Raw genomic sequence first — 19,203 nt, 5'->3', positions numbered from 1 at the left:
CCCCCTATTCACATCCCAGTAGTTAGGAAACTCATCAGGCATGTAGGAGACTCAGGTTCAAACATCTGCTCTGCCTGATCTAGGGTCTACCATATACCTAGCAAATTTCCTACAATTTGTCCATTAGCTATTCTGTGAGGGATGTCTCTTTCTCATTTGCTTCAAAGTGGATATATTTCAGCGGAGGGTTAAAAATTCCTGGCAATATCTATCACCACGTCCCCTAATATGACTTGTAAAATCTTTATTATCCATAGTAGACAAAGTATTGAGGTTAGTGCTCCAATATCAAAGGGAGTTTTCAAGACTGGTAGATAGACAAAACACAATAATTGTGTGAATAGTCAGCATACATGTAAATAACAGAGAAGCATGAAATCCTGCAATATAGTTTTTATAGATTCATTTTACTGGAGAAGTGTACTTTTAATCTTTCTATTTTATATCATCGACACTCTAGCAGGTACATAGAACTATCTTTCCTGTTTTCACAATTAGGTATACAGACCTGAAACACGTTAACTTGAACTTAGAACACTGAAAAATAACCACTCAAGACTCTTTGCTGACCAATTGAGCATTTGAGATAGGGGTTATGAGAACTGAACTCTCATTCCTTAACTTCTTCAGATGTCCTTTTTACTCTCACCTACTCCATTATTTCTATTAAAACTATTTCAAACATTTGTTTATATAAAGAAACTCAAAAATTAAAGTGGATTTTTAAATTAATATATTAAACTTGTTTACATTATTAAATAGTAAAGAATGATATTAAAATACGAATGTATTTTATATTTCAGATCAACCATTATTTCTTACCTTCAAAACAGAGGTCATAAAAACAGACAGACCCATCAGAACAAATATCATTAACCCCGTTACTCGCTGCTCCCGGATTCCCAAGAACTTAGGTTGCTCTCCTGGAGCAGAGCATTCAGATTCTACTTTTAGGCTGTTGACGTGACTTATAGAGAGTACAGTTGCAGCCACAAACCAAGGCAATCCCATTATTGAACATATCCCCAGCATAACACCAACCATGAGCAGATCAAGATGATAGCCACAGCCTTTCTGTAAAGTCAAGTAAACAAATTAGTTTCCTGCATATAAAAGATTTATATACTTATAGTTCTGCACTAAAAATTGTGGATAGATTATTCTAGAGTGCCCACCATTCTAGCAGCCATGTGTTCTATGTTACAAGATACAAATAGGTCATTCAGTAGCTGCAACTTAATTTTAAATTTTCAAAGACCTATACTATTTAGTTGTATGTAGGCTATTTAGACAATGCTGAACAAGTTTCCTTTCCAATAAGTTGATGTACATGCTCACAATTGAGTTCAGAATACTTTCAAAACTGAAAAAAGCAAACTATTACCTTTAACTTATGCTCCTTTCTGTTTATGATTACTGCTGTGATTTGCTGGTCCATGAAAATGAGAATGGTACAGAGTAATGCGGGAACAGCAGATACCGGTAATGTCCACCAAGGATTACCTCCAAGAGGATCTATGAGCCACCCCCTGTCTTTTCGAGTGGGCTGGAAAACAAATTAAAATAGTAGGAATGAAAGTCAATAACTGTAAATGGCTACCATAAAAAAACAAGCCAACTAAGTTTTTTTTTTTTTTTAAATATAGTTTTTAAATGAATGAAAATGGCTTGGGAATGAGGTTAGGTTATATTATGCTAGTTCTCATGCTGCCACTTGGACAACGGAGGATACACAATGTTCTGATATCTGCCAAATCTGCATCTGACGAAGCGGGTCTTTGCCCACAAAAGCTTATGCTCCAAAAAGAGAAGTTACTCACCGTAGTAACGGTGGTTCTTCGAGATGTGTCCCCGTGGGTGCTCCACGTTAGGTGTCGGGCTCGCCCCGGCGCCGCAGGTCGGATCTTTCCAGCAGTTTCTGCCGGACCGCGCATGCGCCGGCGCGCGCCGCTCCCTTGCGTGCTCCCGGCCACGTGCGCAATACGGTCCACGCCAGTTCCTTGACCAACCGCCTCGGATGCTCCTGCAAAACACTAAACGGAGATCCGAAGCGGGGAGGATGGGCAGGTGGTGGAGCACCCACGGGGACACATCTCGAAGAACCACCGTTACTATGGTGAGTAACTTCTGTTTCTTCTATGAGTGTCCCCGTGGGTGCTCCACGTTAAGTGACTACCCAGCAGTAACCCAAGATAGGAGGTGGGTAATCGGATTATGTGCAGCTTGTCCCTGAGAGGACCGCTGTCGAGAGACAGGTATCCTCTTGGAATACCCTGTGAAGGGTGTAACGTTTGGCGAAGGTGTCATAGGATGACCAGGTCGCCGCTCTGCAAATGTCTTTTAGCGCAACGCCCTTGAAAAAGGCTGTTGATGCCGCCACCGCCCTAGTGGAGTGAGCCCTGGGTGGGGCCAGTCAAGGAGTCTTTTTGAGTTCGTAGCACATTTTTATGCAGGATCCGATGTGCTTCGAGATTCTCTGCGAAGAGAGACCTTCTCCTTTTGATTTGGGAGCGAGAGAGACTAGGAGTCTATCCGTTTTCCGGAAGGACTTAGTCCTGTCTATATAGAAAGCCAGCGCCCTCCTCACGTCCAGGAGGTGTAGGCGCACCTCTTTGTTAGAGTTATGAGGCTTTGGATAAAACGAAGGTAAAACTATAGGTTCGTTAATATGAAACTCTGAAGAAACTTTGGGAACAAAGGCTGGATGCAGCCGTAAGGTTACCGCCTCCTTGGAAAATACTGTGCAGGGTGGTGCTGCCATAACTGCTGCAAGCTCGCTCACCCTGCGAGATGACGTGATTGCGAGAAGAAAGGTCATCTTTATCGTAAGGAGACGGAGGGAAACCGTAGCTAAAGGTTCAAACGGTGGTCCCGTTAGCGCACTAAGCACAAGGTCCAAGCTCCACGAAGGTGGAAGCGGTTTCCGAGGGGGGTATAGGTTCACCAGCCCTTTGAGGAACCTGGTAACCATGGGATGGGAAAACACCATGTGCCCTTCCTCTTCACGTCTGAAAGCCAAAAGAGCGGCAAGGTGGACCTTTAACGAGGATAGGGAGAGTCCTCTCTTGAGGTCCAGTAAATACTCTAATATTACAGATATAGGCACAGCAAGGGGGGTTAACTGTTTGGTAGAACAACATGCCGTGAAGCGAGTCCATTTCTGCTTGTAGGTCTTCCTGGTGGAAGTCCTCCTGCTACTTTCTAGGACTTGTTGCACTTCCTCTGTACATGTGCTCTCTAGGGAGCTGAGCCATGGATTAACCATGCCTGTAGTCGTAGGCCTCGGGGGTGTGGATGCACTATGGACCCCTGAGCTTGCGTGAGCAGATCCGGTGCCACTGGGAGGGGCATGGGTGGACGGTCCAACATGCGCAGGAGTAAGGGGAACCATTGCTGTCGATCCCATGTTGGGACTACTACGATCATTCGGGCTCTCTCTCTCCTGGCTTTCTGAAAGACTTTGTGGATAAGCACTGTGGGAGGAAAGGTATAAAGCAGGGGGCCCCTCCACAAGATCGCGAATGCGTCCCCCAGGGACCCCCGTCCCAGTCCTGCCCTGGAGCAGTATCGTGGGCACTTCTTGTTGTGTTGAGTGGCAAACAGGTCTATCTGGGGAAAACCCCATGCATGAAAGATTGGTCATAGCAGATTGGAACGGATCCGACACTCGTGCGTGAGTGCGAAGCGCCTGCTCAGCTGGTCTGCCTTCACATTGCGAGCACCTGGTAAGTACGAGGCTTTCAAGGTTATATTGTTGGCGATGCACCAGTTCCACAATCGGGCTGCTTCCGCACATAAGGCACGGGACCGAGCTCCTCCTTGCCGATTTATATAAAACATGGTGGAGGTATTGTCTGTACTGATCCCGACTACTTTGCCTTGTATATGGTCTCGAAAGTGTCTGCAGGCATTGAACACTGCTCTGAGCTCCAGTATATTTATGTGCAGTGACTGTTCTGTGGAGGACCACAGTCCTTGCGTCACCTCTTCGCCCATGTGTGCTCCCCACCCTATGTGGGAGGAGTCTGTAGTGAGGAAAACCGATATTTGTGGTTGGTGAAAGGGCACCCCTGTTAGCATGTTCTTGGGGTTCACCCACCATTGCAGGGATCTGCGCACCTCTGTCGTAGGCAACATCACCCTGTGAACGGTATGTGCTGCCGGTTTGTAGACGCTCGCCAGCCAGTGCTGCATGCTGCGCATGTGTAACCTGGCGTTTTGTACTATAAACGTCACTGCTGCCATGTGGCCCAGCAGCTGTAAGCACGTCAGAACTGGCACCGTAGGGCTGAAGGTGATGACCTGCACGAGGGAACCGATGGCTCGAAAGCGTGTCTTTGGTAGATAAACCCTTGCTGTGATAGAATTTATATGTGTCCCTATGAACTCTATGTCCTGTGTGGGGTCTATCTTTGATTTTGCCAGATTGATGACCAGGCCCAGCGAAGAGAACATGCCCGCTGTGACGCGTATCATGCGAAGTACCTCTTCCTTCGAGGCCCCTTTCAGCAGGCAGTTGTCCAGATATGGGAATATAAACACCCCGTCTGTGCAGGTAGGCTGACACCACTGCCAAGGTCTTGGTGAAGACTCTGGGGGCCGAGGAGAGGCCGAACGGCAGAACCTTGTATTGAAAATGTTCTTTGCCTTCCATAAACCGGAGAAAGCGTCTGTGAGCCGGGTGGATAGTTATGTGGAAATACGCGTCTTGCAAGTCGAGGGCTATGAACCAATCTCCATCGTCCAGTGCCGTAAGGATAGAGGCGACTGTAATCATCCGAAAGTGTTGCTTGCGCAGGTACCGGTTGAGGCCCCGAAGATCTAGGATGGGCCTCCAGCCTCCTGTCTTTTTTTCCGTGAGGAAATATCTGGAGTAGAACCCTTTCCCTCAAAGTTGCTCCGGCACTCTTTCCACTGCCCCTATGAGTATGAGATGGTCTACCACCTGCTTGAGTCTCGCTTCGTGGGAGGCATCCTTTAGGTGGGGCCTGGGTGGAGGTCGTGGAGGTGGGAGCGACTGGAAGGGGATAGCGTACCCCGTGGCTATGATCTCCAGTACCCATTTGTCTGTGGTGATCCTTTGCCACTGGTCGTAGAATGGACAGAGGCGATGGTGGAACAATGGCTTCGGATGACATTGCGCGATGGTAGTGATGGTGCAGCCCTGGATCTGTGTGTCAAACTTGTGGCCTTTGGCCCTGCCCCGAGGACGCACGGCTCTGTTGGGAACATCGCCTGGGAGTTGTGTATTGCTGGTGCTGTTGATGTCGCCCTTGCTCGTAACCCCTGTGGTACTGGGGACGCTGTGGTTGATACTGGTACCGTCTTTGCTGAGGGTAATACTTTTTCTTCCTGTATGGAGGGGTGTAAATCCCCAAGGTCCTAAGAGTAGCTCTTGAATCTTTATTGGAATGAAGGACTGAGTTGGTTGATTCAGCAAACAGCTTCTGCGTGTCAAAGGGGAGATCGACGATCTTCGCCTGCAAATCCCTCGGGATACCCGATGTTTGGAGCCAGGACTCCCTGCGCATGACCACTGCCGTAGCTGTTGAGTGTGCTGCCGTGTCCACTACGTCTAGGGTGATCTGAACTCCCGTCCTCGAGGCTGCGTAGCCTTCCTGCATGATGGCCTTGAGCACCGGCTTCTTGTCCTCTGGAAGCGAGTCCATGAGGGAAGTCAGCCTGGAGTAGTTGTCAAAATTATGGTTCGCTAGATGCGCTGCGTAATTCCCCATTCTCAACAGTAGGGTAGAGGAGGAGTAGACCTTTCTGCCGAACAACTCTAGTTTCTTGGCATCTTTGTCCGTTCCCCCTGTCTTGTACTGAGAAGTTTTTGACCTCTGTTGAGACAATTCCACCACCAGAGAATTTGGTTGCAGGTGGCTGAACAGGAACTCCATGCCCTTTGCCGGGATGAAGTACTTCTTATCCGCTCTCGTTTATAGGCGGAGTGGACGCAGGGATCTGCCATATTGTGGTGGCGGACTCCATGATTGCTTCATCAAGCGGAATAGCTATTTTGGAAGAGGCCGGAGGTCTCAGGTTTTTAAGGAGCTTATGGTGTTTCTCCTGCACCTCTGCTGTTTGGATGCCTTGCGTGAAGGCCACCCTTTTAAACAGCTCTTGGAACTGTTTGAGATCATTCGGAGGATGGACGTCCCCTGGGGCCGTGGCCTCGTCAGGGGAAGATAGCGAGGAACCGCTAGGCTAAGCCTCTCTGGACCCCTCTGGATCCTGTTGACAGTGATACATCCTCTCGCTAGATACTTGCGAGGGAAAATCTCGGGGTTCCAGAATCAACTCCCCCTGAGATATCTGCGTTTCCGTCCCCGTCCGCGTTCTGGGTGACATGAGATTCCCCAAGGCACCTTATACACTGACTGTGCCCGTCGGAGGCCGGCATCGCTTCGCGACATGACTCTCACTTTTTGAATCCTGAAGAGGACATTATGGTGAGTCTTTGAGATGTTAATAGGATACTTAGCACCTTCTCTGTGCCTGTTCCCCTCTCTGACTCAGCCTGCCATGGCAGGAGGCCTAATGGCCCTACGTCCCCGGGCCTCCGGTGCTCTGCTTGTTACTAAGACTGGAAGCTTTACTCCTTCCTCTTTTTTTTTTTGGAAAACAATAACAAGCTAACTTAATCTAAAAGACTGAAAAAGAAACTCTAAAACACTTTAAGAATGTTAAATACGCTGACTCTGGCCGTAGCCTGAGCGGATTCCGTCTGCAGCCGATGGTGGTTAAAGAGGAACTGGCGGGGACCGGATCGCGCACGTGGCCGGGAGGGCACAAGGGAGCGGCGCGTGCCGGCGCATGTGCGGTCTGGCAGAAACTGCTGGAAAGATCCGATCTGCGGCGCCGCGGCAAGCCCAACACCTAACGTGGAGCACCCACGGGGACACTCATGGAAGAATATCTGTTAGTCTATAAAGTGCCACAGGACATCTTGTTGTTTTTAAAGATACAGACTAACTCAGCTACCTCTCAGATACTTGCAAACTCTGGGTGTCCTAGCCATATTCTAGGTTTTATGGGGACCTTTTCAATCCTGTTTGATTGATGGAAAGTCTTAGATGTTTCCCATATGGAAGCTGATATAGTTTGGATCTGATGATCATACTGCTTCTGAGTGCTGGACGAAGTTTGAAGTCGTAGGATATATTTAGTTAAAAATGGATCTCTTCATTTGATCTGAATTTGTCCATTTGATAGTTTCAATCTTTTGGACATGCTTCATCGGAATGATATCTAACTTCTTTTCAATCTTGACTCTCAGAAGCCATGTTTTGGTCCCACAGGCCAAAATCCTGATCACCAAAGCATTATAAATCCTCAGATTTGTCTCTCTGCTTATCAGCATATTCAATTTATAAAGGAAATTCTAAAGGTGTCATGTACTGACCACGCTTTTGCAGTCTGGGCATCATATTGTTTCTCAGTGCCACTTATATTAGCAATAGAGCAAAGATACGTGAAATCATTATCAATCTCGAGTAAGGATTAGTCTCAACCCAGTAAGATACTAGAGTCTGCTGCATGACCAAAATTGCCAATTATAAGAAGTTTGGTTTTATCCCAATTAATTTTCTGGCCAATGTTTGCTGCTGAGCTTTTAGGGATACAGGTGCCACAAATGGCTTATCCATTGATTTGGTAACTAGTGCTATATCATCAGCAAAAGTGAAGTAAGGAAGGATCTTACCAATGCTTATGCCAAAAAACACATTTACTTATTAGGCAGGAATGGTGCAAATAGCTGCTGTGTGCGCATTATAACAATTAAATCATGTGAGGATACAGTTTACATGAAAAACAATTGCAAGATAAAGCAATAATCCTTTCCATTTTCCTTGCTTTCCACACATCTCTCTTGAAAAGAGAAAGCAAGCAGTCCTCTAACACCTTAAAGACTAACAATTTTATTCAGTCTTTAAGATGTACTGGACTGCTTGCTTTGTTTTGCAAAGATACAGACTAACATGGCTTCCCCGAGACGATTTGAAAAAAAGGTTCATGCTAACATACGACATATGACAACACACAGTAACTAGGGATCTCCATTAATGTCCTTTAGTAGATGTGAATTAGACCCAGACCATAGTAGTAGGCATCCTTCAGTCTGCATAGACTATGGATCGCGCCCTTTAAAGTTTCAATTGAGGACTTCATTTACAGCATCTATTGTGACTATGAAGACCCACACGAGAGTGACAGTCCTTGCTGCATCTCTCGCAGACGTAGTGGGTGTCTGGCAAGTCCTTATTGTGCTTTCTGTGCGCTCGCTTCTCCTCTGCTAGCTGTCTGATCTTCAACTCGCCCTTCTGAAGGCCATTGTGTAATCCCTGCCTCCATCTGCTGCGGTCGTCTGCTAGATCTTCCCAGTTGTCCAGCTCGATGTCTACCTCTCTGAGGTCTCTCTTGCAGACATCTTTGTAACGCAACTGGGGGCGTCCAGGAGGTCTTTTGCCAGAGGCTAGCTCACCATACAGGATGCCTTTTGGAATCCTTCCATCGTTCATCCTGTGGACGTGGCCAAGCCAGCGGAGTCGATGCTGCCTGAGGAAGGTGTGCATGGTTGGGATTCCAGCTTGCTCGAGGACGGCGGTGTTGGTCACTCTATCCTTCCATGATATTCCAAGGATGTGCCTGAGGCAGCGCAAGTGGAAGACGTTCAGCCTCTTTTCCTGGCGGGCATACAGGGTCCAAGTCTCGCTGCCATAAAGGAGGGTGCTGAGGATGCAGGCTCTGTAGACTTGCATTTTGGTGAGAGTGTACAGCTTGTTGTTATTCCACACTCTCTTGCTGAGTCTGGACAGAGTTGTGGCCGCTTTTCCGATCCTCCTATTTAGCTCAGTGTTCAATGACAGGGTGTCAGTGATGGTGGACCCTAGGTAAACGAACTCGTGGACGACCTCTAACGTATAGTTGTCAATGCTGATTGATGGGGATTCAGCAACATCCTGACCGAGTACGTTCGTCTTCTTTAGGCTGATGGTAAGCCCAAAGTCCTTGCACGCTTTGGAGAACCGATCCAGCAGTTTTTGAAGCTGGTCTTCTGTGTGAGACACTACAGCAGCATCGTCTGCGAACAGCATGTCTCTGATGAGGACTTCTCGCACCTTAGACTTAGCTTTCAGCCTTGCAAGGTTAAACAGTTTCCCATCAGATCTTGTGTGCAGCAAGATGCCCTCTGTTGAAAATCCAAAGGCATGTTTCAGGAGGAGTGCCGACTTTGGTAATCTCAGAGGAATGTATGAGGGTATGAAGAAGGTATTAGGACCCACCCAGAACAAGATGGCACCTCTGAAATCCAAATCTGGTGAAGTCATCGCTGACAAAGCCAAACAGATGGAGCGCTGGGTTGAGCACTACTCCGAGCTGTACTCACGCGAGAATGTTGTGGTTGACACAGCCCTCGATGTCGTCGAGCTCCTACCAGTAATGGATGAACTGGACCAAGAACCGACTGTGGATGAAATGAAGACAGCCATCGACAGCATTGCAGCTGGAAAGGCCCCTGGTCAGGATGGTATACCACCAGAGGTAATCAAATGTGCCGCGGACACACTCCTGGAACCCCTGCATGAGCTACTGTGCATGTGCTGGAAAGAGGCTGAGTTTCCACAGGATATACGTGACGCTAACATTGTAACGTTGTATAAGAACAAAGGAGACAGAAGCGACTGCAACAACTACCATGGAATCTTCCTCCTAAGCGTCACTGGTAAACTGTTCGCTCGCGTCATCCTTGGCAGACTCCAGAAGATTGCTGAGAGGGTGTACCCCGAACCGCAGTGCGGATTCCGTGCAGAGAGGTCTACCGTTGATATGGTCTTCTCTCTAAGGCAGCTGCAGGAGAAGTGCAAGGAGCAGAGAAAGCCACTCTACATAGCCTTCATCGACTTGACCAAGGCTTTTGACTTGGTCAGCAGGGACGGTCTGTTCAAACTGCTCCACAAGATAGGCTGTCCTCCGCGGTTACTGAAGATGATCCAGTCGTTCCACGAAAACATGAGAGGAACCATCCAATATGACGGCGCATTATCGGATGCTTTCAGAATCAGGAGCGGCGTCAAACAAGGATGCGTGCTTGCTCCGACATTGTTCGGGATCTTCTTCGCACACCCAGACCAGAAAACGTAGATAAATTAAAAACAGAAAAACAATCAGCATGAAAAAACCTGGCATACTACAGTGTATTTTTTGCAAATGCAAGTAAATTTCTTTTCCATATTTAACAGCTTTTTTTTTCCTTCTTCATTTTTCACTATATGACTATCCAGGAGATTGCAGATCATTTAAACCTTAAATGGACAAAGTTTCATGTCTTACTTCAAATTTCTCAGGAACATGTAGTTTAGGAGAAGGAACTCCAACAAGCCAGTCAATCAGAACCATGATCACTATGGTCAGGAACACAGCAAAGTCACTGATTGTAGAACGTACCTAGAAGGGGAAAAAAAGTATGTTAAAATACAGTAATGCTAAAAATTCTATACTTAAGCATCTGTGAAAATAGATATTTTTTGAAACTTTAAATTAGCTGCTTTTTTAAAATGATCAAACAGATTAGATTTAGCCCCTATCACGGGCACTGCATCTTAGCTTCTCTCATATAACTTTATTGTCCACCCTCTAAATAGGGAATAAAATATCTAAAATCCTACCCTCGACTGATCTATGGGAGAAAACAAACTCTCCCAAAGGCACTGAAAGTGCTTGGATTCCACTAAACTTCAAAGACAATGGCAAGACATCAAAACAGGTCCCTCATCTCAACAAAGTAACTGCCTTCACTTCAAAATATAATTTACAATGGCCCTTCCAAGACCCTAATTTCTAGGCTTAACTTTCAGTCCCACCCTGAACACTACATATGCTGCATTTTACATTTGCTAAGGTGTGATTTTACTATGAAACAATAGCCATGATGCTCTTCTGCAAGATGCTTTTCCGCACAAATAGTGATGACTTTTCCAGCTTGCAAACTGTTGTGGAGACTGCCCATATAATAGAGCTGTAGCAGCCAATCAACAGTGACACTGGCCAATCTCACATTTCTCCTCTCTTTTGGGAGCTGGCTGGCTGCTCGACCATTCCTTTTTACATCTTGTTTCTACATTGTCTTCTTATTTCCAAGAATATACTTCAGAATTAACAGTTTTACTGAGTTCTGAAATCTGCACATGTATACTTCAGCTAATTTAAGTTATATGATAGGAAAGTTTGAAGCTGTGGAAAATGATCTGGTGAAAGCAAGTGTGTACAATATGTAGGTATGGATTTAATTTTCAATAGCATTTTTCCCCACTTTCTTTTGGCCACGTGGAATTAGAGCTTCAGGTACTTTATGCAACCAGCAAGGCTACATCAGCCCCTTCAAAGAGGCTGAGTGAAAGAATGTTGGTCCCAACACTCCTGTGTGGGATATCCTCCCCTTACCCCCACACATCTACACACAAGTAAGCTATCAACCCACCACCCCATGCCAATGGAAGGGGCAATACATGTGGAAGTCTAATCACTTTGTGATATCTGACTATGATCCTGCTTAGGTCTGTGAATATTTAGATTACTTGTTGTGAATAAAGTAAAGAATTTAAGAAAATGACAAGTTCAGTTAAGAATTTAAGACCTTTTAACCACTCCCAGCTCCCTCTGTCTGACTGGCTATATTTTTAATTTCTATTCTTAAATTTACAGCTTTATCAGCTAATTTTAAACCACTTATTTCTATTTTCACAGGATAATAATTTCAACAATATGCTCACTACAATGTTCAGAAACACAGTAAGTATTTTAAAAAAAAAAAACGCATGAAGAAATGTGAAGAACGACAAATGGCTGTGAATCCTAATTACCTTAGTAGGGAAATAACGTTTGGTCTTAAACTGCTTGAGAAAAGAGGACAGGAAAAATGTTGTAAAGAATAATATCACGGACCAAAACAGAACATCTGGTATATATGGGCCATGATGACCACAGGCTGATCCAAGAAATACACCATGAAACTTTTTGCATTCCTGAAAATAAAAATAGAAAGCTAAGAGACATTCTTTAAATACAAGTCATTGAAAAAGGGCATAGTAACTTGCAGCCCTCCCCCTTGAATTCATCAAAACCAAACACAACTGCACTCAAAAAGGCACTTCTAAACTGTGGTTTCAAATAACATGTGTTTGTGCCAAAACAGCATCAGAATCTACATCTGAACTTTCCAAGTTCCCAGGGCCTTTTCACCACAAGAAGAAAGGTGCCCCACCACAAAAGGCTTTACCTGCTGCCCCACCCCCAACAAAATCCCTGTTTCTATTGGCCAGAAACCGCCCAGTGGGTGCTGAGAATTTGTGCTGCACTACCCCTGCTCCAAGCAAAATCTTCCAGCTATCATTTCTAGGCAATAGGAGTCAATATAATTTCCAGCCAACAGGAGCAAAGAGATTTGGCTGGGGCCGGGGCAACACATGGAGTCTCCTTCCCCCCCTCCCTCCCCCACCTTCTACAGTGCTGAGAGGCACAAGGAGCAGGCAGCTGCTGTGTGTGTCACTGCTCTCTGCTGTAGGGGTGGGCTGAATTAAATGTTTTCCAGGTCAGATCCAGGGCTGCATCCCTTCCCTACCCTGCAGTAGTGGGTCTCGTAGCCTGGGTCATGGAACTTGATTCAATTGTGCTAGCTTTTGTGAAAACATAACAAAAACAGTATCTGCTACAACAGATTACAATCAAAGCATTAAAAAAGAGACAGCAAGTGGATACTGACAGAGAACACAAGAGAGAAATGAGACAACGGGTCACAGAGTTGACAGAAATATATCCACAATATAAGACATTCAATAGGATTTATCAAACCATTCTGCTAATAAATAACGAACTAATTTAAAGTGCGTAACATACAGCTGGAATACTGCCAAATTTTGGGCTATGTCAGTGGATCAGGGAAGATTACCAGTATCTGGGAAAGTTAAACATGTCATCTGGCTAGGCAGCTGAAGCCTAGAAGAGTCTGCTCCCAGAAAGCTACACCACAGATTTGTAAAGATAAGGTGAGCATCATAATATACACTGAAACTATACGCAAGGGAAGGGTTCAGGGAAAATTAGACACTATTTTCTGCGATGCAAGACACATCCAGCCTTCATCCCCAAAACATGTCTTTGAACAACACTGCCACAACCACAGACTTTAGAGATTATTAAACACAGTCGACAATGTTTCCTATTCAATACCTTGCACCTAACCTCCATGAGGTTGCTCCCATTTTGGAATATCAGTATAGCACTGTTGCGTCTTTCTACTCAGCCACAGAAATACTGAAAATTATCCAGGCAATTTCAGTATTGAAATTAAATCATTTCATCTTCCCTCCAAGTCTTTTTTCTTTTATCTCTTTCTAACCTTCCTTTCTCCACTACGCACTCTTACACAGTCTCAGGTACAGCTAGTTCATTTTTCCATTAACTTCTGTAGCAAAATTCCCCAAGTTCCATAACATAATTAATAACTTTAAACATTTATACTGTTGCATTCTGCCATGGAAAATAATCTTAGCATTTTCCCCAACTTATTTTTTGTTCCTCCTCAGCTAAATTCAAGCATACAATTCCTTCTTTACTCAGGTCATGCTCATTTAGCTTTTCATTCTACTGCTTTTCCTTCAACATATGCATTTTCTAAAAACAAAATCTTACAAACAATGAATTTAAGTTTTTATTTTTACGTGCAAAGTCTATATTGAAACTTCCTGCATAAACTAGGGTTGCCCTAAGTGAGGTAGTGACCATGCACTAAATGCTCTGAACACCTGCTCCTACAGAAGGTGGAAAACTAATCTTAATTTTGTTTCTAACCTACACTAAAAGGTGTCTGGGGAGAATCAGGAAAAAATTTCAGAGGTGATTGCTTATATACTAGAAAACCAAACAAACACCCTGATACTACCTTCTAGGACTCTGGATTATTCCTACACATTTTTTTAAAACTCGCATTTAGTTTTGGTCCAAGTACAGAGTACTGCAGTCGAAGACTTAGCTTTGTATCTTCCTCACTCCCAAACCATAAGACAATATGCAAATATACTGTAAACAATTTTCAGGCCCTAATGTAGCACAGCACTTAAGTACAAGCTTAACTTCACATATGTACTTAAGCCCACTGACGTCAATGAACCTTAAGCACATATACAAATCTTTTACTGAATTAAGGCCTCCAACCATATTAAAAATGAATGTTTCTCTGATACTAAAGTAATACTACAAGGCAATTACCAATACCAAAACAATCACGAAGCCTCTGGCAGAACTTGCACTGCCTGCCAAATACAGAGGAGCAAAAGGATAAGTGAGCAAGATTTAGATCAAGTCCTTATTATGAAATTGAGAATTATTGGCACAGATCATGACACAAAAAGAAGACATTACACCAACTCGGGAGGAAGAGAATTTATGAAAAATAAGGGACAGTGTTTTAATCTTTTGAGTTACTCACAGACACTGTGAGGTTAGACCACGTTATAGTATCCACAGATGTATTGGTCTTCAGCCACATCAGTAAAGTTTCATTGCTAGGGTTCTGAGGTTCAGAGCACACACATCTGAAAAATAAAATTAAGTATTCGTAAGCAGCTTCTCTTTCTTGTTTGTTTTTGAACTTTTAAACTCACAAAATAATTGTTGTTGTAATTTTAAGCTATTTACATTTGCAAAAAGTGAAAGTAGGTACAATAACTTCTATCCCACACTAATACATAAAAATAATAGAGTACAAGGCTCCTCCTATGCGAAGTACATGAGACCAAATGGCTTTATTAGAAAACTATTTACTGAAGAGTTCAAGGAAAAAGTGTTCCATTTATTTTTCTCTCAAATCTCAATACATTAAATATAAAAACTGCAAACAGCAGAGGTCTCTCTCCAGAAATAAATAGTGGGTACAGTAGACCCCCGAGTTACACAGGGGTTGCACTCCTCACAACCCCTACGTAACTCAAATTTTGCGCAAGTCAGGAGAGACAGGAACCAGGCGGCTGCCTGGTTCCCAGATCCCCTGGGCTTGCAGGAGCTGGAAAATGGGCCAGTTTCCTGGCTCCCAGAGTGGTGGAGAGCAGGAACCAGGCAACCGCCTGGTTCCCCTCTCCCTCCTAGCTTGTGGGACCTGGGTAACTGACCAAAACCAAAGCTCAAAACCAAGCCACAGGCTGGCTCCCAGCTCCCTGCCACTGGCAGGAGCAAGGCGCAGCTTCTCCCCAGCTCGGGGAAGGTAGGCAGAAGCTGTGCCACATCAGCTTCCTGTTCGCTAGGCTCCCTCAACTAGGGGAGCATGATGGGTGGAATAGCTTCTCCCCAGCTGGGGAAGCAAGGGGAGAAGCCCTGCTGCAGCAGCTGTCTCCCCTGATTCCCCCAGCTGGCAGGCTGGAGCTCTTTCGATTTGCACGTAACTCACATTAATGCAAGTTAAGCACAAACTGAAATTGTGCATGCCAGGGGATTACTGTACCAATAAAGCATTTCTATATAAAAAGGAATACCGCAAAGTTGAGGGGAAGAAAAGACAATTATTTCTATAACTTGGTGCTTACTATAACAAACATGAATATAACTGAACCTTTGACAAACATTTATTTTTCTTATCTGGTTTACATTGTACATTTGACAGACAATTCAGAGATAAAGTTTCACTTTTTAACCTGTTTAGTCAGTAAGTTTCACTCTTGTTATAAAGACCCTTATAAATATCAAGTCGAGAGCAGATATATCCAAAAAATTTTAAAAAAAACGAAGATATCATAGAGCACCTAATCTGAAAAGAAAATGATCTTAATGCATTCAGGTTGATGGCGTCTCCAACCAAAAAAATCTCACGTTATTAACCCGAAATTTATGCTTAAATTGTACCTTATGTTAGCAAATTCGTTTGCAAGTGAAATGCATTTTGGGATACCAGTACTCCATAATAGAACCTACTTGTAATACTACTGTGGGCTTTAATGGGCTGTGCAGGAATAAAAAGACAAGCACATTATTTCAAACAACAAGAGACAGGTAAAAAGAGAGTTGAACTAGTTGATAGGTTCATTGGAACACTATTCTTCTAAGCCTGGGTGACCGACATGTGGCACACAGGGCAGAATCTGGCCTATGGAGCCTTTTTATCCGGCCCATGGAGTTAGCAGCAGTGCCATTTTGAAAGCCGACAGGGTGGCTCCAAGCTGCATGTGGCTATTTCAGGAGCCATCTGCAGCTCCCACTGCTGGTGCTGTCACCACTCACTTCTCCATCTCCCTGTCCTGCTGCACCAAAAGAGTAGAACTCAATTTAATTGGTTTAATGGCCAGCAGTAGGGGACTAACCCTGCTGAACTGTACACGGGGGAAGGGAGTAGGAAGGTTGGGCGGAGCCGCACAGCTGCAGTGAGGAGGAGATGGCAGCCTGGAGCAGGTGCATCAGGGGGGTGGCAGCACACAGATTTCCTGTGTAAAGTAAGTTAATCCTGGATTCGGGGCTGCAAGGGGTAAAGCCTGGGGATGAGGGGACATGGTTTGGGGTTTAACCCTGGGGGCAATTTGGGGCTATTTTGTGTTCAGCCCCCCGGAACATGTAAAAAAATTGCTCTGTGGCCCCCGATGAAAAAAGTTTGCCACTCCTGTTGTAACCCTAAGACAGAAAATCAATCATAAGTAAAATTTAAAAATTATATATTTTGTGGCTGATAAAAGATAGGTGAATAAAGTATTACAAGGTACAAAAGTTCCATCATTTCCGTGTAAATTCATTCTATATAGTTATTTGCATGACTGAAAACTTTTGCCACTACAAAATATTTCAGTTGAAAACAAAATGTTCTCATTAACTTGTATATGTTATTTTAAGGTTTTAAGATTTACTACACCTTACCTGGAGTACAACAAAACAAACTGAGATTTGTAACAGCATAAGTATTCAAGCTGATGATAGAGCAAGAGGTGGTTTAAACATTTCAAACCAACAAGATTAAACATTTATTAGAGATAATATGTTATTTATATCATACCTACCAGGCCTCCTGTTATATAATACACACCAGAGATTGGACTATGTTTAAAGCTGAAATTTTATAACCATGTAACAAAAACATTCAAGACGCAAAAACTGGTATGTATTAATTTTTGACTTACATTTATACACTGACATTTTTCTAACAAACTGTAATATTTTTCATTCTTAATAAGATGGTAAAAAAAGGTAAAAAAACCCTGACACTTACGAATATAAAGTTAACTTATCCAGGTCATTGTGCATATTGAAGGCATATACTTCTCCCAAATGAAAAAGCTTTTCTAATGCTTCATAGATAAATATGATGCAAATGAGTGCTGCAAAAGCCTCCTCAGTAAATCGAGTGATGTAACAAACAAGGCTGCTTGCATCCGTTGCTACTAATACTATGCATAAAAATGCAGTCCACAGACCTATGCTGGTTCGTAGGGAGAGATAGGAAAGTCTATAGTCTCTGAAAAAAAGAAAACATGTTTACTAAAACTTTAAGGCCACCTGAAATGGCAAACCATTCCATCTTGAAAAGAAAAATAAGACACTTAATTTTGTCCCTGAACCTGTACACTCTTGCTGCTTCTTTATCTTGAGTCCAGGGCAGTCTTTGTATGAGGCAGAATCAGAAGTGAAACTGCCCTCCACTCCTTTTCTCATCCTAGGAATCAGAGCTGCTACTATGGAAATGGGTTGCTGGTATTCAAAGATACCCTAAGATCTGAAACATTAAGGCTACGTCTACACTAGCCAGCTACTTCGAAGTAGCCAGCACAATGTCGAAATAGCACGCGTCGCATCTACACGCGCCGTGTGCTATTTCGACATTCAAATCGACGTTAAGTGGTGAGACATCGAAATCGTTATTCCCATCAGAAGATGGGAATAGCGCCCTACTTCAACGTTGAATGTCAAAGTAGGGTGTGTGTAGACAATCCGCGTCCCGCTACTTCAAAATAGCAGGGTCCGCCATGGCAGCCATCAGCTGAGGGTTTGAGACGTGCTGGCCAGCCCCTTCGGGGCTCTATGATCTCTGCACCCAGCAGTTCTAAAAGCCGCACGGACCCGGAAACCCCATAGCAGGAAGCTGACAGCGTGCACGCAGTAGCCATGCCACGAGGTGTCCCTACACAACCCACAGGGACACCATGGCAGGCAGGCAGGCAGCCAGCCTCACGAGCACCTCCAGAGCTCTCCCTCTGGGCCGTCTCAGGGATCCCAGGCCTCCAGCCAGCAGAGTAGGAAGCGGGGCCCCTCCTGGACTGACCCTGAGCTCCGTGACCTGCTGGGGCTCTGGGGTGAGGAGGAGGTGCTGCACATCATGGGAAGCAAATGGCGGAACGTGGAGGCGTTCGCCCGGCTGGCCGAGGGCCTGGCCGCCCGGGGTCACCCTGCCCGCACTCCTGACCATGTCAGGAGTAAGGTCAAGGAGTTGCGGCAGGGTTACGCCCGGGCCTGGGACTCAGCCAGCCGGTTTGGGGCTGCCCCCACCGCTTGCCCCTATTACCGGGAGTTCAGGGCTATCCTGGGACCCCAGGGCACCTCCTCCCCACCAGCCACCCTTGACACCACGGCCGATGAGCCCCAGCTGGCCTCAGAGCCAGGGTCAAGTCTGGAGGCCAGCCCTGCCCCCCCCAGGGCTAGAGCCAGGACCCTCCACCCCAGCCACCAAGTGGTCCAGCGATGAGGGGGAGCTTGTGCTGGACATCCTACCACGCAGCTCCAGCCAGGTGTCTGGTAGATGGGCATCTCCTGATCCTGGCAGTGCACCATCAGGTACGTACCCCACAGGGCACAGATCCCCTGAGCACGGGACGGGGGCACCACTTGACCGGGGGCCCCCCACATCACCCCAGCCTGCAATGGCCCAGGCACACCACGGCACAGGGATGGTGCCACAGCCGCCAGTGCCCAGCAGCACCTCCACCCATGGACAGTGCCATGCCCCACCCCTGGTGGGAGGGGAGAGGGGCGGACCACTGGAAGGGGCCACCCACAGGATCACTGCACGCACCGATGGGGGGGTGGGACACAGGCCCTTGGGGGGATGGGGTGGGTCACGGGTCAAGGCTGGGTACTCACGGCCTCCCTTCCTCCTTTCCCCCTATTTCTGCAGCCGCACCATCCGTGGTCCCAGACAGCGCCCTGAGACCACCGGAGCACCAATGCCTGGGGTCG

At 45.5% G+C, this 19,203-nt stretch overlaps 1 protein-coding gene across 10 annotated transcripts in view; it reads right to left on the bottom strand.

Moving 5' to 3' along the window:
* SLC4A7 (solute carrier family 4 member 7) overlaps positions 1-19,203 on the bottom strand; it is a 167,386-nt gene that overhangs the window by 13,785 nt on the left and 134,398 nt on the right. For all 10 annotated transcript variants that reach the window (XR_012644019.1, XM_074984418.1, XM_074984423.1 and 7 more), the window contains 6 exons: positions 17,243-17,488; positions 14,489-14,594; positions 11,865-12,026; positions 10,336-10,449; positions 1,385-1,546; positions 823-1,074 (listed from right to left, as the gene is read on the bottom strand). Coding sequence is in view for 9 of the 10 variants with exons in the window: in XM_074984418.1 (XP_074840519.1) it covers positions 823-1,074; positions 1,385-1,546; positions 10,336-10,449; positions 11,865-12,026; positions 14,489-14,594; positions 17,243-17,488 (1,042 nt within the window). In the remaining variant the exon portion in view is untranslated. The remainder of the gene's footprint in view (positions 1-822; positions 1,075-1,384; positions 1,547-10,335; positions 10,450-11,864; positions 12,027-14,488; positions 14,595-17,242; positions 17,489-19,203) is intronic.

The sequence above is a fragment of the Carettochelys insculpta genome, chromosome 2 (assembly GCF_033958435.1).
Source record: "Carettochelys insculpta isolate YL-2023 chromosome 2, ASM3395843v1, whole genome shotgun sequence".
In the NCBI taxonomy this organism is placed as follows: domain Eukaryota; kingdom Metazoa; phylum Chordata; order Testudines; family Carettochelyidae; genus Carettochelys; species Carettochelys insculpta.
The sequence above is the reverse complement of the archived record's forward strand: the minus strand, read 5'-3'. Positions and strand labels throughout refer to the sequence as shown.